This window comes from Dipodomys merriami, unplaced genomic scaffold (genome assembly GCF_024711535.1).
Source record: "Dipodomys merriami isolate MVZ:Mamm:240054 unplaced genomic scaffold, mDipMer1.0.p SCAF_8, whole genome shotgun sequence".
NCBI lineage: Eukaryota > Metazoa > Chordata > Mammalia > Rodentia > Heteromyidae > Dipodomys > Dipodomys merriami.
Window position 1 is genome coordinate 61917975 of NW_027206401.1, and position 26827 is coordinate 61944801.

General features: G+C 44.2%; 1 protein-coding gene and 1 long non-coding RNA gene across 2 annotated transcripts in view; one reads left to right on the forward strand and one right to left on the reverse strand.

Moving 5' to 3' along the window:
* Positions 1 to 26827, forward strand: part of Impg1 (interphotoreceptor matrix proteoglycan 1) — a 99420-nt gene that overhangs the window by 36456 nt on the left and 36137 nt on the right. The window contains exons 9-10 of the mRNA XM_070010152.1: positions 117 to 355; positions 24299 to 24900. Coding sequence (XP_069866253.1) covers positions 117 to 355; positions 24299 to 24900 — 841 coding nt within the window. The remainder of the gene's footprint in view (positions 1 to 116; positions 356 to 24298; positions 24901 to 26827) is intronic.
* LOC138819028 (uncharacterized) lies at positions 7531 to 24583 on the reverse strand. The gene is made up of 4 exons (XR_011369287.1): positions 24519 to 24583; positions 11465 to 11588; positions 8100 to 8196; positions 7531 to 7758 (listed from the first exon to the last, which is right to left on the reverse strand). It is a non-coding gene; the product is annotated as an uncharacterized lncRNA (long non-coding RNA).

The following is a 26827-nucleotide window of genomic DNA, read 5'->3' on the forward strand; positions in this document are numbered from 1 at the left end:
CATGCCTTCAAATGTCTGCTAAACATGCACCGTTTTAAGTAGGACACTTCTTGAGAGGCTGCTAGAGGCTGCAGCCACCAATGGCTTTCAGTGGGATGTGTACTCTGTGTTCGCAGTTCGAACTCCATCGAGGTACAACTAGCAGCCATCTTTAAGAGAGACCGAGCAAAACGCCCCCCAAGTGATCTCCTGCCTTTCGATTCCAACAAAATTGAACCTGAAGGAGCCCACCAAGGCATGGTGGAAGAGGACAAACGACCAGAAATCCACCTCCCACCTGTAGACCTCAAAAAACTCCTCAGCAGAATAGTAGAAGACCAGTCCTTGGACGCGGGGACAGCGCAGATCTCTGAAGGTCAGTGGGCCATGTTGCAATTCCAAGCTTCACCTCAACTCCCACAGAGAAGCTTGACTGTCTCATGAAAACTGTCATTTTTAACTGAGGTCCTATAAAGCCAGTCATGGCTACTATGACAGGTACGTCACGGGTGGCAGTATTTCTGTTCCTCTTCACTCCCCTAGAACTGGTTTAACAAGCCTTTGGTGACTATTTTCTATCGACAGCACCTAGAGAATCCACCTTTTTCAGACCTGCACAGGTCATCCACAGTCTGCCCCTGGGTTCCTGCGGAGAGAACCCCTGGATAATGCCATTCCCTTGACACAAACTAAACTGATTCTCTGATCTAATAAGTTGGTCAGATCCCAGCAGGAGACAGATGTTGCATTGAAATCCGGATCATCTGAAGCACAGTTGATAAAGGAACTGTTCCTAAGAGCTTGCCTCTACTCACAGGAAGGAGGCAGCTTCCTAGGGCTGGAAGCAGCAAGGTCTCTTCACTCTCTCCAGGCCTGAAGAGTTTCTTAATGATTCTAAGCCATCCCAGACAGAAGCCAGGAACCTCTGACACAGTTATATAAGGCAGCCTCCTGGGGAGAGAGTAACAGCAAAGAGAGAATGTCCCAAAGTGGTCATTAAGGCAATCAGACACCCTCAGGAGCCTCAAAGGTGCCTAAAGAGAGAGGAGGCTGGCATTCACTAGAAACCCCATAGACAGTGGCATAGGTGGACAAGGAAATAGGCATGGCCACATGAAACTATGGTTGTTTGCCAATTCTGTTTCTCTGATTTAGCTCTGCAAACTCTTCCCACTCACAAAGGTCTCAGGGACAAGGCCAAGGACAAAAGAGGTCAAGCTCACATTCAGCTCAGAGATCAGCTCATTGACTGGGATATTCCCTTTGTGGAGTCTTGAAGGAGAGGGAGAGTCCTGAGAATCAGGATTTAGAATGGAACGAAGACTCCACAATTGGTCTTTCATTATGAGATTCATCCTCACCATTTCTTTTTTAGTCAGCTCAGTCATGTTTAGGGGTGGGGAAGGGCTGATTCTAGATACTGTCTCTGAGTGTTTGTGTTCATGGTTGGTGCTCTACCACTTGAGCCACAGCTCTGCTTCTGTCTTTTGGGACATAGTTAATTGGAGATAAGAGTCTCATGGACTTTTCCTGCTTGTGTTGGCTTTCAACTACAATGCTCAGCTCTCAGATTCCTGAGTAGCTAGGATTACAGGCATGAGCCACCAAGAATCTGCAACTTAGTTGGATTTTTATCACTACTGGCCTTACCAATCAGGCTCAAGGCTTGGCATAAATACACACAGTAAAAGTGAACACTTGCAAATCTACCTTCCAACTATTCTTTTTGTAGTGTGTGTGTGTGTGTGTGTGTGTGTGTGTGTGTGTGTTGGTAATGAGGTTTAAACTATAGGCCTCACACTCCACACCTCCAGTCCAGCGTTTTGATGGTTAATTAGAGATGAAGCCCAGTGTCTGTCTTTACCCCACAATCCTAAGATATCAGCCTTCTGAGTAGCTACATGATACATTGTGTGCATATTTATGAGTACAGCGTGTTGATGTGATATGTGTACACATTATGTAGTCAAATCATCCTTTTGCATATTCATACATTTATCCTTTCTCTGGGATGAGAGCACTCAGGAAGCTTCTAGTGATCTTGCCATATCTATAGTCACCCCACTGAGCAATAGCAGACCAGCTCATTTCTCCTCTCTGTTCACATACATGCTTGCACCCACTGACCAACTTCTCCCCATTTTACCCTCCCCTTCACTGAAATTCTCATCACATCCACCTACAGATGTGACCTTCATGTCTGCCCTTCAGTGCATGGGTGGCTCAGTGGCAGAGGGCTTGCCTTGCATGCCTGAGGCCCTGGGTTCGATTCCTCAGCACCACATTAGCAGAAAAGGCTGGAAGTGGTGCTGTGGCTCAAGTGGTAGAGCGCTAGCCTCGAGCTGAAGAGCTGAAGGACAGCGCCCAGACCCAGAGTTCAGGCCCCACAGACCCAATTTTTTTAACGATTACTTGTAGAATTCTTTAAAAATTGGCTATTGCCACATTTTTCCACTTTAGTATTTTCATTGCCCCAATCATAAAAGAAAAAAAAAAGATAAATACCCAAACCTTGTGTGTTTTTCACCCACAGAAGTGATGGGGTCATCTCCAGTCTCTGAACCCGATACCCAGTCAGGACTGCCGACCACTCCAGCCAGTATCACCCAGGTAGGTGAATTTGTTGTCCTTCTTTTGTTCAAAGAGGAGCAATGCTTCAAACATTTCCGACAACAACAACAAAAGTCAGTTTATTGACTAACTAGAGAGAAAAATCCCTTTTGCAAAGCCAACTACAATGCTTCTCTGTTTTTGCAAAATATACTTGGTCAACCCACTTTCAGTAATTGTACTAATAGAATGGAATTCAAATATATTTCCAATATCCTAAAGTTCAAAGATTCCTCAAATTTGGTTAGATTTTTGTTTCAATTAAAATGAGACTGTGCCCTGGTTTTGATTACACAAACACATCTTATAAACTCAAAAGAATAAACCAGGACATATTATTTAATTTTGACTCATATTAATTTTGACCTTAATTTTGACTTTTATATAAATAGATACACATACCTTCAGTATTATACAGATACAAAAATATTTGAAAATGTATTCTGTAAATTTATTTTTAATTCTAAAGATCTTAACTACATATTTATTTGTGGAATATGGCAAATGTAAATGAATGTCTTAAAGAGTAAAAGTGATAATTCAGTAGTTATTTTTACATTTTTTTGAAAATGCTAAAAACAGAGGGGTTACAGTTGCATAAGTCAGGCAAGGAGTACATGTCCTTTTGGACAATATCATCTTTTTCCTCCTCTCTCCCAATTTTTCCTTGTATTTTTATATTTCATTGAAAGCTACATGCATTTAACGTCTGTTCAAAGTTCTCATTTTAGTGTTCAGCAATGGAAGTGTAGACTAAGTTGTGTCCCTCTTGAAATGAAAGAATTCAAAAGAACTGAAATGTGATTGACTCATTTTCAAGTATTTCAAGTGTCTAGTCAGACAAAGTGAGTTAACCTAGAAGCCTGGATCATGTGCTGCTACATATTGTCCTTGAGGACAGAATTTTTAAATCAGAACCTTCTTCTACAGTAAAAACTCCTAACAACTACAAAATGATATGCTGAAATTTAAATGGCAATATTAAAAGACAGGAAAGATAAGCCTTCTCAAGTTCAAAGAATGTCTCTCTCAATATCTGTCCTCCTAACTTCTATCTTCAGAATGTGACTTTGAGTTCAACACTTCCTCTTGGTGAACCCAGGCAGGAGACAGAGTACAGGGAAGGACCTGGCCTGCCGGGTGAGTTTGTTCTGCCTCTGTGTGACATTTCTGGTCTGGGGCTCTTGCTGACCACTCCCTTCTTGAAACTTCTTCAACTAGCTTCCACAAAATAACCCCTGGATTCATCTATGTGGTGATTACTCTTCCTTGAGCTCTTGCACGTGAGCTTCTTTTAGATTTTTCTAATGTGTTCACTAAAACCTTACTTTATTTTTTTAATTATGATATTTTGTACACATGTGTGTAACATAATAAGGTTTCATTTCAAAGAATCAAAACAGGACTGGGAAGGTGGCTCAGTGGTAGAGTGTTTGCCTTGCATACATGAGACCCTGGGTTTGATTCCTCAGTACCACATTAGCAGAAAATGCCAGAAGTGGCACTGTGGCTCAAGTGGTAGAGTGCTAGCCTTGGGCTAAAGAGCTGAGGGACAGCGCCCAGGCCCAGAGTTCAGGCCCCACAACCAACCATAAAAAAGAATCAAAACAAAACAAAGCACTGGTGACTTACATCCATAAATTCTAGTTACTCAGGAGGTTGAGATCTGAGGTCTGAGGATCAAAGCCAGTCTAGCCAGGAAAGTCTGTGAGACTCTGATCTCCAATTACCCACCAAAAAAGCCAGAAGTGGAGATGTGGTTTCAGTGGTAGAGAGCCAGCCTCGAGCAAAAACATTAATGCCCAGGTCCTGAGTTCAAGCCCTAGTATCAACACAAATTTTATTTAAAAAATTGTTTTTAAAAAAGAATCAAAGGAAAAGACAAAACTAAGATGACTCATGGTGAAATTGAAAAATCTAGTTATTAATAGTGATGGCACAACTTTATGTACTAAAACCTATTGAATGGTTTTAAATGGTTGATTTTAAATGGTTGATTTTATGTTGCATAAGTTTTACCTTAATCATTTTTGTAGGAAATCAGAAGACTGTGGAGGAAATCATATTCTAAAGGGACATGTTTCAGTGATTTAGCTCAGAGCTCCTAGAAAGGAAAATATAATCAATGATGAAATTTTAGATCTGAATGCTTATAGAGAAAAATTACTTGGGAGAAAACTTTCTCCTTTGGATCCTCATTCAGGAGTTGGTCTGGGTGGTGATGAATTTGGTCCTTTCTGGCTCCACTCCACAGTGGACCAAGCCAGTGTCAAGGTTTCCGTCCTGGTTCTCAGTAGAGACAGAGCACAGATGCCAACACACCCATGATGCTCAAGAGCTCTGTTCTGACAGTCTGCCCTGTTCAAGGACTGCTTTTAGAATAATTAGAATAACTAGAGGAGTGGTTTCATTGGGCAACTTTAAACCAAAGCTGTACAAGTAAAAAATTCTATCTCTCAACTGAGATTTTGGTTAGTGTTCAGCAAGGAGAGATATATTTGGTAACATAGGCCAAGAATGCAAATAGTCTGTGTTGGTAATTAAGGGCAGATTCATCTGCTTCCTTGATCAGTGCAGATGGGGAGATAAATGGCATATCTTAATGAAAGAGAAATGGAAATTCAAAGTAGGCAACATTCCTAAGAGCAAAATGTGCCACTTATACATGGGCAAACCCAAAGAGAAGAATGTTCTGGACAAGTCTGTGACTTCCTTCCTGCAAATCAATTCTGGCTCTCTCTCTCTCTCTCTCTCTCTCTCTCTCTCTCTCTCTCTCTCTCTCTCTCTCTCTCTCTCTCTCTCTCTCTCTCTCTCTCTCTCTCTCTCTCTCTCTCTCTCTCTCTCTCTCTCTCTCTCTCTCTCTTCTGCAGACAAATGAAACCTGGGCTCCAAAACTCTGCCGCAGGATATTACTAAGATAATTTTAGCCTAGAAAAATCTCTAAGGTTAGTGTCACCAAACGCCTACCCAGTCATTAAAGTTTCAGTAAAACGCTCATAGAAATTTTTTAGTCTAAGCAGTTTAATTTAATAGGTAATTCTCTGAGATAAAGGACTTGCAAAATATGCCTCTAGAAAACCAAGTGTACTGGCATGTTGAATAGAATTATGAAGTCCTCTATTAGGAATATTTTTAGAGCAATTGATCCAAGTCGTTCTTGCTTGCACAGCCCATTATATTAAGATCACTTGTATTTCATAAAAATGAGAGTTAGAAAGGAAACTCAACATTCTGTCCTCCATACAAGATGCATCAAATTCAATCAAAAATAGTATCAAATCATTGGGGCAAGAATTTCATGTGGCTTGGTTTGCTTTTGATGTGTATAGGAAGAGATAGGTCTCTGGTTTTCTTCACTAAGAATGATCATCTGACCTATCAAAAGCAGCTCTTCAGCATTTCCCTCCCAAATTACACATTTTTAATTTCTAAACTGTACAATTTAGAACATAATCCAGGTCTCTTAATAATTTGCCATCGTAGCCAGGTGCCAGTTTTCCATGACTATGTAGCTACTCAGGTGTTTAAGATCTGAGGATTCCAGTCCAAAACCAGCCTGGGGCAGGAAAGTTCTTGAGACTCTCCTCTCCAATTAACCATCCAAAAGCCAGAAGAGGAAGTAGGGCTCAAAGGGTAGAGTGCCAATCTTGAGCAAAAACTCCAAGGAACAGTACCCAAGCCCTGAGTTCAAGCCCAGTTAAGTGAAGTAAACTGTAGACAGAGCTATTCTTCTCTTACCCTTTTTATTCCCTGAGTAATGTGTTGAAATTAGCACATTTCCAATTATTCTCCATCCCTTCCCAGTCTTTGACTTCATCAGAAGAAATCAGCGAGAATAGCTAAGTTGAATGAACTCAAAATAGAACCCAGATACTAAGGTTTTGTGAGGTCAGGGGCGGTGGTCTGTCTCATTCATTGCAGTATCTACCACCTACTTGATGGATAACTAAGTTGGGAATGAATGTGTGTGGATGAGAGGAGAGAACGAACAAAGGTGACCCATTCTGGCTCCATGAACATCAGCGCTAATGAAGAGAATCTATTTCTCTTTTTAATCTTCTCTAAGAAACCCAAGGTCCAAGCAATAGTAGAGAAATAGCATTTGGCTATAAACTGCTCACACCAGGCACCTTTATCAAAATATGGTGCCAACTGTCATTCCTTTTCCCTTGTGCAAAGTATTTTCCCTTCCTGCCTGGAATGCCTTTCCATTCTTCCAGCCTGAGGCCTCCAATCCATGCTGTCAGGTCCAGTCAACCTGCCACAGATCCATGAGTCATGAATACCATCTGTTCTCGGGTCCCACGATGAAAAGAAAAGGACAGAAAAATCATATATACTGCGATTAAGCATTTGCCACACAGCACTGATATTATGGTTGAGTGTGTCTGGGATCTCTCCCAGACTGCATACTTAAAGTAAAATCATGTTTTTATTCCCATTTTTCCCCATTCCCAGGGAATCATATGTCTGGCATATGATTATGATTTCATAACTCTGTCACTGCTGTCCTCACTTAGGCTGATCTGTGTCATCGGTATCTAGCAAGTAATGCCTGGAGGCTGGGCTCCTGAGCATTCCCTCATCTCACCTCCAAACAGCTCCCCACACTTTCTCCCCACTTGGGCAAAGTTCAATTTTTTTTTAGCAAATGTCATCCTCCTTTTGTCCAAAGAGAGTGCTATGACAACACCCATCACCATAGTTACATTGGAGGCTGAGATCTGAGGATTGAGATTTGAAGCCAGCCTGAGTAGAAAAGTCTGTCCGACTCTTATCTGCACTTCACCAGCAAAAATCCACCAGTAAAGTGTCCCGACCCGCAGGACATCAGCGAGGGCAATGAACCTAAGCGAGAAGGAATGAAGGGACAAGAGACATGAAGAATGACAGCAAGACAAGGATTCTGATCAAGCTGCAAATTTTTATTTTTCACACAGGGGTATTTATATGCTTGGAATAAGGAAGCTTTTTCATTGGCCGTTAAGGAAGCTTTTTCATTGGCCGTAGCAGTGCAGAATGTTTACTTAGGGCAGGATGAGGGCCGGGGTCGGATTCTGTAAACTCAGCCTCAAGATGTTCCAGTGAGATAGTCAAGCCTATTATGTTGAGAGACTCAACTTTTGGCTTCCGACAGTAAAGGTGTGGCTCAAGTGGTAGAGCATCAGCCTTGAGGAAGAAAAAAAGAAGCTAAAGACAGCACAAAGTACTGAGTTCAAACCCCAGTTGACACACACACACACACACACACACAAATAGTAAGTTGAAATTCTCCAAACTCTCCAATTTGGTTCTCTTAGATTGAACTAGGCATGTAGTCCTTTGGGCTTTCCATTGAGGGAATCCAGTGCCCTGTCCATCTGGGGGGCATTTCTTAAGAACACCCACATTCTGATTCTCTCCTGAGCCATGGTTCTCCATCTTCCTGCCCAATTCAGTGTTCTTCATCTCTCCTCAGGAACAGCGCCCTCCACTGCCCAGTCCCGGCAGGTGGAGTGGGTGGGCCTTACCTGCTTAGCGGTAGGGCCTGGTTGTCTTTGCAGTGTTTGATTGAACTGGTCACGTGTGTCTGAGGCAAATCCATCAAAATCTACAGGAGGAACGGATCTGCACAATTGTAGTAAGAAATTGCATCTTACTCTTCCTCCATGAAGATACACACACACACACACACACACACACACACACACACACACTACATTTTTCTGGAACTCTAGGCAGCTTCCTGTCACCTTGAGGCTCCTCTATCTTCCTTCCTCCTTATGCTAGGAATTGCGAGGCTCTGAAGTCTCCAGGTTCAAGAAATCTCTTCCTGTCTCCATAAACCATGGAGGAATAAGCCTTAGTTCTGTGCCCCCCAAAGCTGTGCTTTCAGACCCGGACATGGTGCCTGTTAGATACCAGGAATTGCGAGTGTCGTGCAGACAGACACACCTCATGACTCTCCTGCTTTGGGTTCTGCACTCAAGGAGTGCATATGGAAGATATGACCAATGGAAACTCAGTGAGGGCATGAGGAAGTGCCGATAAAGAGAAGGAAACCAAAAACAGATAATACTAGCTAATGCTAATGCTGTGGGCTCCAGTGGGGAAGTGGAGGCAAGGAGCACTAGGCCTGCCTGCTGTGTGATGTAGTGACCTTGTCAGGAATGAAGAGAGGGAGGGAGGGAGGGAGGGAGGGAGGGAGGAAAGGAGGGAGGGAGGGAGGGAGGGAGGAAGGAAGGAAGGAAGGAAGGAAGGAAGGAAGGAAGGAAGGAAGGAAGGAAGGAAGGAAGAGAGGGAAGGAGGGAGGGAGGGAAGGAGGGAGGGAGGGAAGGAGGGAGGGAGGGAGGGAAGAAGGGAGGGAGGAAGGAAGGAGGAGGGAAGGGAGAAAAAAGGAAGGAAGGAGATAAAAGAGAAAGGAGGGAAGGAAGGAAAGAGGGAAAGAGGAAGAAAAGAAAGAAAGGATGGAGGAAAAATGGAAGAAGGAAGGAGGGAGGGAGGAAAAAGATAGAAAGGTAAAGGGGAAGGAAGGTAGGAAGGGGAAAAAAGAAAAAAGAAAGGAAGGATAAAAAGTAGGGGGAAGGGAGGGAAGGAAGGAGAGAGAAAGGGAAGGAGGGGAGAGGGAGGAAAGGAGGGAAGGAGGGAGAGAAGAGGGAGAGTAGGCTGAGCTGTAGAGCCCTTGTGTGCAGAGCCCACTGAGGCAGCAGTAGCAGCTGTGGGTGGGTTTCTGCAGTGAACTTGGCCTTGGCCCTGGGCTGATGTAGAACGCCTTCCCATGATCTGTTGTGGTTGCTCGAGTGCCTGGTGAGCACATGGGCAGAGGTGCCAACCTTTCCTGGCCCCTTTGTCTCCTCCTCTGATCTTGGAGCTCACACGTACACATCAAGTCAGACTAACTAGTACTGAGAACCCATACTTTGGACTCATGTAGCCAGTATTTGACAGGAAAAACAATAGGTCACTAAATACTGGAAATTAAATTGAAAAACAGAAAAACTCCCACACCTTCCAATTCTCTTCACAATGCTGGTTAGGACATTGTGGCCATGATCACTTCAACAGAGCTACTTGCTTCTCCTACAGATCCTGAGCCAGTGTTCGGTTTGACAAGTCTATTTCTTTTTGGTCGATCATGGGGCTTGAACTCAGGGCCTGGTGCTGTCCCTAAACTTTTCTGCTCAGGGCTAGCGCTCTACCACGTTGAGCCACAGCTCCACTTCCAGTTTTCTGGTGGTTCATTGGAGATAAGAGTCTCACAGACTTCCCTGCCCAGTTTGACGTTGAACTATGGTCCTCAGATCTCAGCCTCCTGAGTAGCTAGGATGACAGGCAGGAGCCATCAGCATCTGGCAATTCGACCATTTAGTCTTGCTGGATGTTTGGTGGTTATTTCATTTAGTTTGAGGTGTCTGGGTATTTTTCACTTTGGGTATAGCAGCTGCAATCTCTCCCCAGGAGTTGGGTTTTTGTCTTCCTAATGCTATCTCGATGCCAGAGAGTCCCTGGTATCCAAAACCAGCAGTCCCCCAGCAACTTACCCGGCCACAATACAAGAGGTGCTATATCTCCATGCCCAATTCCACACACCCATCCCCAGCTCCCAGCCTCTTTGCAAATGGCTGGAGGCCCTTTCCTCCCCATTCCCTTCCCTTTCCACTCAGAGGCGCTGCTGCCATTAGGGTAGACTGTGGAGCTACATGGACTGGATCATTGCTTCGCGGTAAACAGCTCTAATGACAAGGAGAAAGGCTCTGCATGAATAAACCCTTAAATGCATTTCAAGATTAAGCCATTATGGCTATTTTAACAGAAACCTTAAAAACTTATCATTCAGGTGTTACATGTAGAACATTTTCCAAGGAAAAAGAAAGGTTACTGTAGAACTGAAGGAAGAGAGATTAAGACAACATTGGGGAGGGGTGGAAATGCTGGAGAAAATACGTCACTGTCGTTAAAGACTGTTTTGCACCCTGCCAATATTTTTACTTTGAAGCCTGAAGGTGCTGTGCAGGCGGAGCCTATGCAGGAAATGAGGTCATGGGCAGCATATTTATAATAAGAAACACAGGAGGAGGCTGGGGGAGGTTGCTGATGCCTGTAATCCTAACTACTCAGGAGGCTGAGATCGGAGGACTGCAGTTCAAAGCCAACCCTAGCAGAGAAGGCCATGAGACTCTCATCTCCAATTAATCAGCAAAAAAAAAAGCTGGAAGTGGAACTGTGGCTCAAGTGGCAGAGTACCATGCTTGAGTGAAAAAGCTAAGGATCAGCACTCAGGCCCTGAATTCAAGCCCCAAGACACACACACACACACACACACACACTCATACACACACACACACACACAGAATTTCTGCCTTGTGTTCCTCTTGTTGGATGACAGGAAGAAACATGAGAATCAAGGGGAAGGCCACTATTCCTGCCCTCTTTGCACATTTCTGCAGAGTGCAGCTGCTGATGGCACCTATAGTTGGAGGCTAGAGCAGAAGCACACGTTGACATTGCCCCTGTGAGGCCATCAGGAAGATCTGTCTCATGGGTCCCGCTAGAGTGTCACAGAAGTACCCATTCCAGAGATCTGAATTTTAATCAGAGGAGCGGGTTTTGCAAAGCACAGTGACTGGCACATGCTCACCCCAACTACTTGGGAGAGACAGGGATTAGAGGATCAGGGTTTGAGGCCAGCCTGATCTCTCAAATACACAAGACCTTATCCGGAAAGTAACTAAAGCAAGAAAAAAGGTATGGCTCAAGTGGTAGAGCACCTGCTTAGCAAACACAAGGCTCTGAGTTGAAACCTCAGTATGACTGATAAGAAGAAGGATAGGAAGAAGAGAAGGAAGAGGAAGAAGAGACAGAGAAGGAAGGGGGGAAACTGCATTTCTACAATTACCAGTAGATTGCATGATGCCTGCAGTGGTGTTTCTGTAGAGGAGGAAGGTCCTTGGGCAACCAGCAACCTTCCAGAACTGTTGTATACTCCTGCTCAAAGTGACAGGCCACGTCATCCACCCGACCTTAAAAAAACACAAATGTCAGGAAAATGGACTCTTTGTTTAAATGATGATTTCAGTCATCTCAGGGAGAATTCGCCATGTTTTAACCACTGAGTAAACCAAAAGATGATAGGATTTGGGTACCTTCTGCCTCTCTTTATCTTCCTTGGCAACAAATGGGGAAGAAAAGTAACAGCTCTCCATTGCTGGCTGGTACATCCTCAGAGCTGACAGGATAAGCACTATCCTCGCCAGAGCTCATGAGGGGGCTTTGTGCTCTTGGAAATGTTAAAACAAGCACTAATCCACAGGACTGTAATAAAATGCTTACTAAATGTCATCTGATGTCAGCATTAAGCTTGCCAATCTTTGTTTATAGAGAGCAAATTGCAAGCATTTAGAGAGGGGTAAATGAATACTTGACTATACATATATAATATAATATATATGCTATATGATACATACATATATAAGATTATTTTGAATGAGAATATATATGTAGATAAGCTTACTTTGAATACGTACATGTTGACTTTACTTTTTTAAAACAATTGCACATATATTTAATGTAAACAGTAAATTTTCAGTAATTTCTTTGGTGGTATGGAACTCAGGGCCTCACTCTTGCTAGTTAGATACTCTCCCATTTGAGCCACACCTCTAGCTACAAGATGATCTGTGTGTGTGTGTGTGTGTGTGTGTGTGTGTGTGTGTGTGTCTGTCTGTCTGTCTGTCTATCTGTCTGTGTATGTGCCAGTACTGGGACTTGAACTCAGAGATTCATGTTTTCACTTGGCTTTTTTCCACTCAAAACTGATGCTCTACCACTTGAGCCACACCTCTACTTCCTGCTTTTTGCTGTTCAGTTGGAGATAAAAGTCTCATAAGCTTCCCTGCCTGGCTTTGAACCACAACAGTCAGATCTCAGCTTTACTGAGTAGCTGGGGTTATAGGTGTAAGTCCTTGATACCCAGTTGAAAAATACTCAAGACAGGCAGAAGAAGAGAAGTTACATGAGAGACTCTGAAAGTCCAGCAGTACTGAGAGTACTGAGCAAGACAACCATGCTGGGTGGACCTGTTGACCCTGAGACCCAAGGGCTTCTGGGAAGGAAGCCCAGGCTGCCCCCTAGGCATTCCCTTAGGAAAGCAGTGTGAAGGGCTGTTCATCCACTCCAGACCTACAGCAGGTAGGTGCCTGTGAGTGAGTATGTGTGTGTGAGTGTGTGTGTGTGTGTGTGTGTGTGATTTTGAGAAATTTTTCCTGAGATTCATTATGTTCATTATATATTTTAGTAGTCTCATTTCTAAAAGAATTTGATTCCATTGTTTTATTAGATGTGAAATTTCTGTTTTGTTCGTTTTCTCAACTTCTCCTGGCTTGATTTCTTTGGTTTGGAAGTTTGCATTTCCCACCCATAAACTAATGTCTTTTTCCATTCCTTTCTCTCCTGAACACTCTCACCTTCTCTCCTCATCGTTAACTTTTTCTGCTTTCTTTTTTTTTTCTTTTTGTGAGTCACAGGCTGGACAAGAAATTCAATTTGACATTTCAGGCATTTTTTCCTAGCAATATTCCTATAATGGTGTCTTTCAGCCCTCATTCTGGAGAAGTTTTTTTCTTGACAAAAACAAGTTGTATTACAAGCATCATTCTCTTGTATTCTAAGGCCATTTTCCTAATTTCCAACTTTCTCTGCAAACTCATGATCAGCAATAAGATCTCTTTATACAGAGCTCTATCTCTGTCTAAACCTTCAATAACCTTACCACCAATTCAAGACCAATTTGTACAGGATTTGACAGACCTCTTTTTTCCCTCAGACTGTATTATAATAATCCTGAATCTCCCCTCCCCCACCGCAGTGCACAATGGGATATTATTTTTTCTCCACTCCATAGAATCCTCCTGCTGAGAATTGCTGTACAGATGCTGACTCTTTCTCTTCCTCTAATCTCCGCATTCTGTGTGACAGAACCAGGACCAGAGTGCTGGGAGTAAAACCCTAGACTTGGGGACAAAAGTTCAAGGACAGTCTAAAATTCCGTACTTCACAGAATATTTTAAGTGCAGTATTTCAAAACAGCAGAACATCAACATCAGTGTGCATACTCACAATGGAAAAATGCCAATCTCAGTGCTGAGGCTCACACCTGTAATCTTAGCTACTCAGGAGGCTGAGATCTGAGGATGGAAGTTCAAAGCCAGCCAGGACAGATAAATCTGAGAGACTTATCCCCAATACACCATAGAAAAGCCTAAGCCCTGAGTTCAAGCCCCACAACTAGCACCAAAAATAAAACAAGGAAAAAAAAGTCATGAAAGCATTATTTTAAATGAGCAGTGTATTCATTTTTCAAGTATTCACTGACGTCTAAATAGTTTGCAGCAAGGTTCTGGAATTAGCTTTTCTTTTCTCCTAATGACTCAAACATTCTATTTAAGACTGAATTCTGATCTCACCACCTGGGAAATGCTGGCTCATGCCTGAATTAACAGGTGACCCTACTCTCTGCCTCCTCACCCATCTCAGCTCTGCAACCTGGGCTCCTGGCTGCTTCCCACACCACCTCTCCCATTCCTGGCCTGACTTTTGTTTCAAATCCCCTTTTGGTGGTCAGTTCCTTCCTTAGCACCCAGTTTTCCTAAGTAAAAATGGTCCAGTACCTCCAACTTCAGAGGCTCAAATGACTACCACAATAAAGAAGCCAGTGTACAGAACGTGGTACTCCAGTGGTGAAGGAGTGGAGAAGCCAAAGAGGAAAAAGAGTTACTTTAAGATTCAACAGATTGGTTGGGTGCTGAGGGCTCAAACCTGTAATCCTAACTACTTGGAAGGCTGAGATCTGAGGATTATGGTTCAAAGCCAGGCTGGCAGGAAAGTCTATGAAACTATTGTCTCCAGTTGACCACCAGAAGGCTAGAAGTGGAGCTGTGGCTCATAGTGCTAAAGTACTAGCCCTGAATGAAAGGCTAAGAGACAGTGAATTCAAGTCCCAGTGCCAGCACCAAATAAATAAGCAGGTGATTTCTCTACCCATCAGCAAAGAGCCAAAGGTAAGAAAGCAGAGAGTATTGCCTGAGTCCAGACCAGCTCGCCTAAAGGAAGTTGATGACCTGTGACACCTGTCTGGAGAAGTCACAGGAGAGACAAGGTCATGGCCGCAGACATCACTTGGCACACAGAGGGAAGAAGAGAGCAATTGTCTACTCAGCAATTCTGCTCAGTGCCTCCTCCATGTGGGCCAGACCCAACCAGAAAGCTTCTACACCTAACCTAACACACTCTTTCACTCTTTCTGTATCAACTCCTGTCCATTCTCTTGCTTTCTTCTGGCTCAGGGGCAGTATCTATGGAAGGAAGGAAGGAAGGAAGGAAGGAAGGAAGGAAGGAAGGAAGGAAGGAAGGAAGGAAGGAAGGAAGGAAGGAAGGAAGGGAAGGAGGGAGGGAGGGAGGGAGGGAGGGAGGGAGGGAGGGAGGGATTAAATTTAGAGATGGGTGATAGTGGATGATTATGGTGATGTCATAGGATTTTCAATTTGTGAATATTCCCAGATTTTATTGGGGGGGGCGGGTTAGTAGGCACTATTAAAGTCCTTGGTTTATGCAGTCCTAATGCAAAATGTGAACCCCCTCAACATAATGGTTTGTCTTCAAACCATAGCTAACACACTAAAAGAAAAAGGCTACTTGTTCAGAAAGCTAGGCATCTTTAGGGCATTCTTCAATACAGGTGAGAGATGGATGGCATCTATCTTTTCTACTCAAGCAACTCTACCACTTGAGCCATGCCTCTGCTTCTGGCTTCTTGCTGGTTAACTGGAGATGAGTCAGTTTCACTGTCTTTCTGACCATGACAATGGCTTCACACAGTAATGGTCAGATCTCAGCCTCCTGCGTAGCTAGGATTACCCACAGGAGGCACCAGCACCCCGCCAGAGTTCCTTATGCTCACATCCCTTACATGTCCAGGCTCAGCAGATACTATTATGCCTTCACCCACACACCACTGCTGCCAACATGTCCTGTGGAATTTTTTTAACTCTTAGTCTCAAGTTCTGTCAGCCTGATTGCTAGTCTATGATTCTACCACTTGAGCCACACTGCCAGCTGGGCTTTTTCCTGGTTATTTTAGAGATGGAATCTTGCTGACTTTTCTGCCCAGGCTGGCTTCTGGACTGATTTGAACCGAGATCCCCTAGTTCCCAGGCTCTTGAATAGCTAAGAAGAAAGATGCGAGCCACCTGCACCCAGCCCCAAATACCAGTTTATGTAGCCTTGTCAGAATCAAGGACATGAAATTAAATAGTCATCTGATGCTCCAAAGGAAGTTCAAGTGCATCTTGGAGATCACTTGGAGCTGAGTGATCCTCAGAAGCTTGAGAGGGAAATCATTCCCCTTGGAGCTCCGAAGGTATTCTGAAAAAAGTTCATGCTTCCAAACTATCTCTTAGAAGCAGAAGCTTGGACCCTGTCTTTTATCTTTTTTCAAATCTGTGCCCAAAACGGTTCTCCCTAGCTCAACTCTGACCTACTAGAGTAATATGTTCAAAACACATGTTTACAGGACTGGAAGGTAGCTCAGCAAGCAGATTCAGAGAGAGAGAGAGGGATAGATAGATAGATAGATAGATAGATAGATAGATAGATAGATAGATAGATAGATAATAGAAATAGCTATAGATGGGTAATAGCTATAGATGGGTGCTCTACTACTTAAACTACAGCTCCACTGGGCTTTTTTTTTTTTTGGTGGTCAATTAGAGATAAAGGTTACATGGAGTTTCTTTCTTTCTTTCCTGGCTGGCTTCAAACTGCAGTCTTCAGATCTCAGCCTCCTGAGTAGTTAGGATTACAGTGAGCCACCAGTGCCCAGCTAAGAAGGTTATTAACCAGCTTGGAATGAAAACAACCTAGAAATTCAGCCATGCATTTCAACATGCATTTTCTTTTTCACAAGTTCTTTAGATGCACAGTAGAAAAATGTCATTTATTTTTCCAAAATGACATTCATTGATATAAAAAGCATTGTAAATGTCAAATGGAAGAATGTTTCTAAAGGAACTTCAGTGTGCTTGTGTGATGATGCCTTTCTTTCAAGGTATAAAGTGAATGCCTGAAGTTGAAAAAAAATTGCCTTCCATTGAATCAATTCTGAATCAGAATTATCCACGTGGACTTCACTAGATTTGGGTATTAAATGTAAATATTTGTGTAGCTCTTATTGACCTGAGTTCTTACTAGCAAAAGAGAATAAAGAAGTGGAAACCAAATGGCTTCAAAGAAACCCATTGTAGTCTTGTGGGATGATGGATGAAGGCCGAGGGTCCAACACAAAGCTTCCGTCACTGTCACAAGAGGAAGAACTGTAGAACTTTTCCTATCCCACAATGCCCTGAAAATCACAAGGCCGGTGCTTGCTGAGCCTTATCGTCAGAGTTTCTTTCCTTTTGTGGGGGAAGGATTATGGGAGGTGCTGGGGCTTGAACTCAGGGCCTCACACTTGTTAGATAATCAATCATCTATTCACTGAGCACCACCCACAGTCTTGTGTTTCCCAAAGACTAACACACAACCACCAGGAAGGCTGATATGTTTCAAGCCACTTATTGTAGAGAAAGGAAACTTGTGTTAGTATAAAACATTGCAGGAGGATGCTCACAGCAACTGTGTTCACCACAGCCCCAAACTATTAAGAATGACCCAGATGCCCTTCCGTGGGTGAATGACTAGAGCTTGTGAGCCTTGACTATATCGTGTAACTGCTACTCTGCAATAAAAAGAAGCAAACTAGCCAGAAACTGGTAGGTCACGCTTGTAATCTTAGCTACTCAGGGGCTAAGATCTGAGAATCATGGTTCAAAGCTAGCTGAGTAGGAAAGTCTGTGAGACTCTCATCTCCAATAAACCCAAAAAAGCTAGCCTTGGGAAAAAAAAACTGTCCAAGCCCTAAGTGCAAGCCCCAGGACTGGAACACACACACACACACACACACACACACACACACACACACACACACACACACAAGTGCATATATATATAGAGAGAGAGAGAGAGATATCATATATAGTATGATTGATTTATATTATATATTTGTATCATATATCATATGTAATATATAATAAAATAATGATACATAGGACAATTTGATGAATTTTAGGAAATTAAACTAAATTAGCTAATGCTATATTATTCCATGTTTGTGATATTTAAAATGACAAACTTGTATAAATGGAAAACAGATTCTTGGTTGCCAGCTGTTGGAGTGGGGGCAGAAGGGGAGAGGAAAGACAAAGACGCTATTATTCTGGGTCTAGACTACCATGGTCAACACCCTGGTTCAACTGGGCTGGATGTTACATAGAATGTCATAGAGTATATTTCTCTTTACTGAGATAAATTATTCTATCATTTTAGTTGTTTTCACATGTTTTTTTGTCTTTGTGCCAGCATAGGAGCTTGAACTCAGGATAGGCTGGTGCTCTACCACTTGAGCCACACTTCCACTTCAGGCTTTTTGCTGGTTAATTGGAGATAAAAAAAAATCTCATGGACTTTATTTCCCTTGGCTGACTTGGAACCACAGTCCTCAGATCTCAGTGTTCTGAGTAGCTAGATTACAGGTGTGAGCCACCAGCACCTGACCATATTAGTCATTTTTTTTAATTTAATTTAATTTTATTTGTGAACATACTGTACAGAGGGGTTACAATTACATGGGCAGGATAATGCATACATTTCTTACCAAGCATTGCAGCCTCCTCCTTTGTTTACCCTTCACATCCCTTCCCAGCCTCCCCCCTCGCCCCCAATCCCAATCCTTCTCCTCATATTAGTCATTTTTTTAGTATAGTCACAATGTTGTACATCCTCCCTACTAATTCCAGAAGCCTTGCATCACCCCCAAAAGAAACCTGTAATCATAAAGTACCCCCCCCCCCGCAACTTCAAGCTTCAATCCCTGCTTTGGCAGAAGCCTGGGTGGTTTTGCTACTGTTCTCCTTAGCATTGATTTGTTGTAGGAGAGTGTTCGCTTTAACATGTCCATTTATCAATACGATGCATTGGTCAGAATCAGCCCCTCCTTCCTAGTCTTGTCCACGTTCTTTGTTCCACTTTCACACATAGATTATCCCCACGCGGTTGGATCTCTTACCCCTCTCAGTTCACCTGCCCCCCTCCCAGCACTACCCACACCCACTCCAGACATACTTTCACTTCCTGATGTGCTTCCTCCTCACACTGCCCTTCCACTGCTCAGAGTGATTTCACCATAGTACCTCACACCCACCAATACCAGGGTTTAGCTAGGTGGGCCGTATCATGCATGGGATCCTCTATGTGTTTGCATGTATGTTTTTGCTGGGGGCCTGAGTTTGGGGCCAAAAGGAAAGAGAACTTAGGTCCTTCTGGAATCTCTCCTGAGAACTCAGACAGCCCTGGGGAGGGGGTAGAATTCTTCTCAGAACTGGCTCCAAGTCTTGGAAAGGCTGGTTCCCAGGGATCTCCTTCTCCAGCCTTCCCACCCTGTCTTTCTGGTTGTTCTATGGATTGCTCCAGCTGTACTTCACAGCCTGGTGTAGTGGCAAGAAGTTTTGTGTGTTCCCAACAAACTCCCCTGGACAGCCACATCAGCCTCCTCCCTTAGAGTTCCTAGTTAGGAGAGATAAAGGCCTGTCTTTGACTTTGTCTGCCAGGCAGTCAAGAGACAGATCAAAACAAACAATTCTTTGCTAAAGAGGCCTAGGCTGCCCCCTGAGAGCCTGATACTAAGGAAGGCTTTTCTTTGCTAGTCTACCACTGCACTAGAGAGGAGGGAATAAGAGCAAGGAAAAACAAAATTGCCCCAAAATTCAGCATGTCAACCAAGATTTAGCCAATTTTTTTTAATAACCGACCCTGATTGCTGCTTATTTGTTTAAAGCAGTTGACCAAGTTCAGATTACAGATTCACAGATGACTTACTTGTTTGGTTTCCTTTCTGGTTTCCTAAAGTTAATGTTTCCTTTGAATATTTTTAAATTTCATCCATTTTGTTCATTTGTTTTTGTACTTACTGCTACATTCTACCCAAACTCTCCACTGCAATTTCTAGCATGTCTTTCTACATCAGTAACTTATAATTTCCAGTTTTACGAACCTCTTACTCTTTCTCTCTGGACTACGGTTCTCCCGAACTTTGCTCTTCACTATCATCCCTAAAATTCCCTTGCCTTTCTTCTGGGTTGTTTTCTCTAACACCTCTGTCCCTGGCTTCCTCTTATTCTGTTGAATGTATCCTTCAGTCATTTCATTATGTTAAAATATTTGGTGCATGATTTTTGCTTTCTAATTATAGCTTAATAAAATTATAAGAAAAAATTTAAAACATTAGCACAGTGTCAGAGGACCTGATAACACAAGCATTTTATATCCTTGTCTCTTTTTAAAATTAATTTATTGTTATTGTAAAGGTGATGTGCTAAGGGCTTACAGTTGCATAAGTCAGGTAATGAGTAGCATTCTTATTGAACACTGTCAGCCCTTCCCTCACTCTCCCACTTTTTCTGGCCTATTCCCATGAGTTGTATAATTCATTTTCAACACAGTGTCTAGTGAGGGTCTGCTACATTTGTTCACCCTTCGTTCCACCATTTCTGGGCTTCCCCTTACCTTCCTAAAGACAGATAAATGAGCAAACAAGACAAAGGGAAATAAAAACAAAAACAGCAACAAAGAAAAAAACTCCATCTCTTAGCGTTCATTTTGATAAATACTATTTTATATGGTCATATGCACATAGTTATTGAGCCACTGTTATCCTCTTCTAAGAATATCCTCCCTTGGTCTCACTATGTGAATGCTTAGAGACCTGTATAATTTATCATGACCCAGGGTATTTTTTTTCTCTTACCATCGAGTGTGCTTACTTGTAGATTTATAGGCACATTCTAGTTACCACAGATGAGGGAGACCATGCAACCTATGTTTCTCTAGGTCTGATTTACTTCAGGTAATTTTTTCCAAGTATTCCCATTTCCTTAAAAATGATACAATATCATTCGTTCCTATAGATGAGTAGAATTCCATTGTGTGTATATACCACCTTTTCTTGATCCATTCATCAACTGAGGGGCATCTGGGTTGAATCCCCTTGTTGGCTATGGTAAACAATGTTGTCATGACATGGATTGCTTTAGTGTGGCCTTGTGTTCTATTAGATAAATGACCTATTCTTATCTCTTGAGATAAACTTAGCCTTAGTTGACTTTTATACCTGAGTTATCTGTCTCCATAAGAAATCCACTCACCATCTTCCTAGAATTTTCCCTACTTTATTTAGTGTCTCTTCTGATTTCTTGGATTACACCCTTATTTTGGGTAAACAGTCACCAAAAAAGACTACCTTGGAGAAATGCTTTGAAAATCTGTGTTTAAAAACTACTTTATGTGGCTGGGCGCCGGTGGCTCACGCCTGTAATCCTAGCTACTCAGGAGACTGAGATCTGAGGATCGCGGTTCAAAGCCAGCCCAGGCAGGAGAGACCATGAGACTCCTATCTCCAATAAACCACCAGAAAACCGGAAGTGGCGCTGTAGCTCAAGTGGTAGAGCACTCGCCTTGAGCTGAAGAGCTGAGGGACAGCACCCAGGCCCAGAGTTCAAGCCCCACGACCGACCAAAAAAAAAAAACTACTTTATGTGGGTGCTGTTGGCTCGTACTTGCAATCCTATATACTCAGGAAGCAGAGATATGAGGATCACACTGGAGGTGTGACTCAAGTGGTAGAGCTCAAGCCTTGAGCAGAAAATGCTAAACAAGAGCACAAGGCCTTGAGTTCAAGCCCCAATAACTGCTCAAATAAAAGTGGGTTTTTTCCCCCAAAGGGGAAATTAGTAATTTTGATATTGAACAGGAAGAGGAGGAGGAGAAGAGGAGAAGGAGAGGAAGAAGAAAAATTTTCTGAAATCACATTTAAATAGAACTGCTAGGTTCTGCAACAAATTCCATTAAATTTAAAAAACATGATGTTCCACTAAATTTGAATTCCATTTAAAATGTAATTTTTAACAATGATGCATGTCAAGTCTGTGTTTTATCCAACAACCCTACATTTAAATAGTTAATTGCTCTGCCAGGGAAATCCCTTGGTGAGGTTTGTTGTGGCTCTGAAGGCTTGACATTAAGATGCCACAGAAGAAGGCTAGAAATTGACTGCTGACACAGTACAGAGGACAGTTTTAATCCCTGAGTAATGAGCCGCTGGCCTGGGAACAGAATGAAGACATCCATCGCTGGGCTTCTTGCTTCAGATTTTCTCCTTCTTTGTCATGGTACCAGCATCAGGATCCCAGCAGAAGAACCTGGATTCCAATGCATTTCCCATGGTGCAAAGTCACCAGATCAAATCACAGATAGCCCTAGAGGTTTTCCAGCTTCCTCATCCCAGAGCCTTCTGTGGGTATCTCAATAAGCTCATGCATCCTAACAAACGACCAGGCCTAATACATGGTTTAAACAATAGATACTTCTTGCCCACAGCTCTGTTGTTCAGGGAGTTTAAGGTTAAGTGCTGACAGGCTTGGTTCCTAGGGAGGGCTGGGGCATATGGTTGGCCGCAGAGGGAGGCCTTCTTGCTTATCACCAGAGCAAAAGGAGAGATGATCTCTCCCATGATTCTCCTGGTACAAGCACAGATTCAAGGCCTTTGTCAATAGCCCCCTGTTCTCAGGACGTCATTATCTCCCTCCATATCCCAATGCCATCATCTGCAGTTCATACAAACAGTCCAGAGCAATCGACAGTGAAAGTACATGTACACATGGATCATAGGCATTAGGAAATATTAGGAAATACTAAGAAATGTCAGGAAATTAGAAAATATTCCTTTCTTCCTTCCTTCCTTCCTTCCTTCCTTCCTTCCTTCCTTCCTTTCTCTCTTTCTTTCTATCCTTTTTTGTACCAGTCCTGGGCCTTGAACTCAGGGTCTGGTCACTGTCTCTTATTTTTCCACTCAAGGCTGGTGCCCTACCACTTGAACCACAACTCTATCTCTGGCTTTTTTTGCTAGTTAATTTGAAATAAGAGTCTCATGGAATTTGCTTCTTAGGCTGGCCTTAAATATCAGCCTGCTGAGTAGCTAGAATGACAGGGTGAGCCCTGGCCTTCTGGAAGGACATCTTGAGGTTTGGACACACACACCTTAGCACTCTCTGCAGGTGGGTGAAAAATAAGGTGAACTCTAAAATCTGGACAGAATTCCTCAATAGTCTGGTTTCACTTTAACAAAGTACTAAAACTAAAACAATTCTACCCTTCAGAGCTGTTTATCACCTGAAGCTTCCAACTTGCTGATTTGTGCTGTCATGAATTAGCTGACTGCAAGTCCAAAGATGCTATCTACATGCCAATGCATTCATACTTAGCATTTCGATTTCAATAAAGCTTCTGCACATATTTGCCAAAATGCCACTGAAGTAATTACAAAACACCGCCTCCCACCCCGGCCCCTGCCTCCAACATCCACTGCCTTCAAATATCATCAGCGGCTCTGTATCTAGGCTTATTGGAAAATGTTAATAACCCATCAATCTTCTTTGTCAGAAAATTTCATGGCACCACTGTCATAGCTTAGACGTACTTACTGATTTTAATTTTGTACAGAAAACATGAGGGACTACAATAGTTCAAATGTGCAGTCATCTACAAAAGTAATGCAAAGAGTATAATAATCTAACGCTGGAAAAGGTTTTCATATGATCAAATATTTAGCAAGTTGATCAATACAAAGTTCAAATTATACAGAAGAAATATATACATTGATAAATAATATATTAATATATTACAGTGCATACAGTATGCATATAGTATATTATATACTGTTGTATATTATACATTTAGTAATATATGTATTAATGTATAATTACATAAGTATGTAAGTATATATGTAACATAATTATATATTATATAGCATATAATATATATTATATATAATTATATGTAACACATCTTTACCCTGTCAATGTCATTTTGCAATTTTGCAAATTACAAATTACTTAATCAATAATGCAGCTTTGAAAAAGCATGATTCAATTTAAGTAGTAAGACTAGGAAGATGTGACCATTAATTCCAGAAGAATTCAGGTGCAGGTAGGCATCGGTGGCTCACACCTGTAATCCTCACTGCTCAGGAGGCTGAGATCTGAGGATTGCAGGAAAGCCCATGAGACTCGGCTCCAAACAATCGTCAGAAGTGGAGCCATGGCTCAGATGGTAGAGCTCTAGCCTTGAACAAAAGCACCCAGGCTCTGAGTTCAAGCCCAAGACACACTTTCTCTCTGTGTCTCTCTCTGTGTCTCTCTCTGTGTCTCTCTCTGTGTCTCTGTCTCTCTGTTTCTCTGTCTCTTTCTCTCTCTCTCTCTCTCTCTCTCTCTCTCTCTCTCTCTCTCTCTCTCTCTCTCTCTCTCTCTCTCTCTCTCTCTCTCTCTCACACACACACACACACACACACACACACACAAATCAGATGCATAAAATACAAGTTTGGATTCTTAAAAGTGAATGAAAATTCAGAGCCCAAATCCTGCAGCTCCTTGCCTGGGCATAAATTTCTGTTCCATTCTGTGTCCGTGGTTAGTTTCTGTTACCGGATTGGCAAATTCAGGGGGTGGGGTCAAAGGTGGGCCTGAATACAGTGAGGAACACCTCCACTCTTGGTCTCCCTACTTTTGGACCCTTCCTCCCTGTCCAGCATTGACTTCTCTGTTCTACGATCCCGGGGCCATCCGCACCAGCACCGGTAACCAAAGCTGGTTCTCCTTTTCTCTTCTTTGGGAAAACTGGACGCGACGCGACGCCCTGGTCGCGGAGCCTCCTCCGTGGACGGCCCCCCTCCGTGGACGGGTTCTCCGTGGACGGCTCCCGCCTCCGCCCTGGGCGGCCTGGCCTTCGGGCACTCCCCCTTCCCTTACCTCGCGCCTTCTCCCCGCAGACGCCCCACGCCCAGGGCCCACGCTCTTCCCCGCGGATTCTCCGGCCTCCGGCCCCGGGTCTGCGCTGCCCTCGCCCGCACCTGCGCCCTGGGACGCCAGCGGCTCACCCACGAGGAGCCACGACGCGCGCGGAGACCGCGACGGCGCGGACCAGTCCACGGCCCCGGGGCGGCCGCACCTCACCGCAGGCCCCGGCACGGAGGGCCCCCGCACCGCAGGCCCCCGCACCGCAGGCCCGGGCCGGGGCGCAGAGCTCGTGGTGTTCTTCAGCCTGCGCGTGGCCAACCTGCCATTCTCCCCGGACCTGGCCGACAGGAGCTCGCCCGAGTACCGCGCGCTGGAGCGGCGCTTCACTCAGCTGGTGCGTGCACACGTGTCTCCTGACTCCCCTCCCGCTGTCTGTCTGTCTGTCTGTCTGTCTGTCTGTCTGTCTGTCTGTGGCGTGGCGTGAGTCTCCTCTGATTCCCCTCCCGCTGTCTGTCTCTCTGTCTCTCTGTGGTGTGGCGTGGGTCTCTCCTGACTCCCCTCCTGCTGTCTGTCTGTCTGTCTCTCTGTCTCTCTATGACATGGCGTGGGTCTCCCCTGACGTCCTTCCCGTTTGCTGTCTGTCTGTGGCGTGGTGTGGCGTGGGTCTCCTCTAACTCCCCTCCCGCTATTTGTCTGTCTGCCTGTCTGTGGTGTGGTGTGGGTCTCCTCTGACTCCCCTCCCACTGTCTGTCTGTCTGTGGCATGGAGTGACATGGGTCTCCTCTGACTCCCCTCCCGCTGTCTGTCTGTCTGTCTGTCTATGTCTGTCTGTCTGGCATGGCGTGTGTCTCCCCTGACTTCCCTCCTGCTTGCTGTCTGTCTGTAGCTTGGTGTGGATCTCCCCTGCCTCCCCTCCCGCTGTCTGTGGCGTGGCAGGTCTCCTCTGACTCCCCTCCCACTGTCTATTTGTCTGTCTGTCTGTCTGTGGCGTGGGTCTCCTCTGACTCCCCTCCTTCTGTCTGTCTGTGGCATGGCATGGGTCTCCTCTGACTCCCTTCCCACTGTCTGTCTGTCTGTCTGTGGCATGGCATGGGTCTCCTCTGACTCCACTCCCGCTGTCTGTCTGTCTGTCTGTGGCTGGCATGGGTCTCCTCTGACTCCCTTCCCACTGTCTGTCTGTGGCATGGATACTCGTGGGATACTCAACGTCTTGTACAATGCAAGTTAGGGGAATCCGCCTTGGAGAGGAAGAGAGGAGGGGAGAAAAAAGGCGGGGGGCCAGCTCTCAGCTTGCCTGTCTGTGCTTGGGGGTCCCTGGGTGTGGAGTTTGTGTGTTCATCCTTGGGCCAGATGTGTTACTGGAAAGCCAGCAAACCTCATCAATTTCCATCCTTGAGTCCAACAGAAAAACTGAAGCAAGATGCGACTTGGTGAAAAGGATAGGCAAGAAATAGGTGGGGAGAGGAGGAGGAGGACAGGACCATGAGGCCCCGGGAAAATGGCACTTTGGGTCCTCTTCAGCCCTCTTTGGGGTATAGACAGGAGCACTCAAAGAAGGCACAGTTTGCTTGATTTAGGAGTCCAGGCTGGCAGTGTGGCCTGGTTGCCCTGGTGGCAGAAAAAGGGGTCGCTGGGGGCATTTGAAGGTCGCTATCTGGTTCCCTTGAGATGATTTCTCTCACTCCAGGGTGCGGCTGCTCATTATTGGTAATTGTCCCCTGTGGGGGTTAATCTGGCCTGCAAAGAGCAGTCCTTGGTCATAAAGATACTACTGATCCATCCTATCTTTCCTGGAACCAACGATGATTAACTGTAAAGTGACCCTATGAACAGCTTAGAACGAGGACAAACACAAAATGGAGGCCCGGGTGCCAGGCCTTCCTCTTGCTTTCCTTGAATTCAAGGCCGCCAGGACCAGCTGAGTACCCAGGACGCACCCTCTCCAGAGACGGCAAAGTGAGTTGTCTCTAGGTTTGAGAAACAGCACTGGCGCCTGGGGTTTGGGTCTTTGCTGAGATCGCCTGTGAGAAATTCCTACCGTTGGCGATGGCTGCGGGGCTCTGCCTAAGTCCCCAAGTTGAATTGCCATATTTACTTCGCAGCGCATGTGTGATCCCATCATCCCCATTCGATTTCTTTGCCTTTCCTCGCTGCTTGTGGCTATGGGGGATGAGGCAGAAACCACTTAGGATTCAAACATTTCTGGGGAATGACCTTGGAGATGATCGGAGGCTCTGTAGAGACAGCCACAGAACAACGCCCTAAGGGTCCTTCGAGCCATTAAGTTCCAGTTTAGAGAGAAGCCTCTGAGAACCACTTTC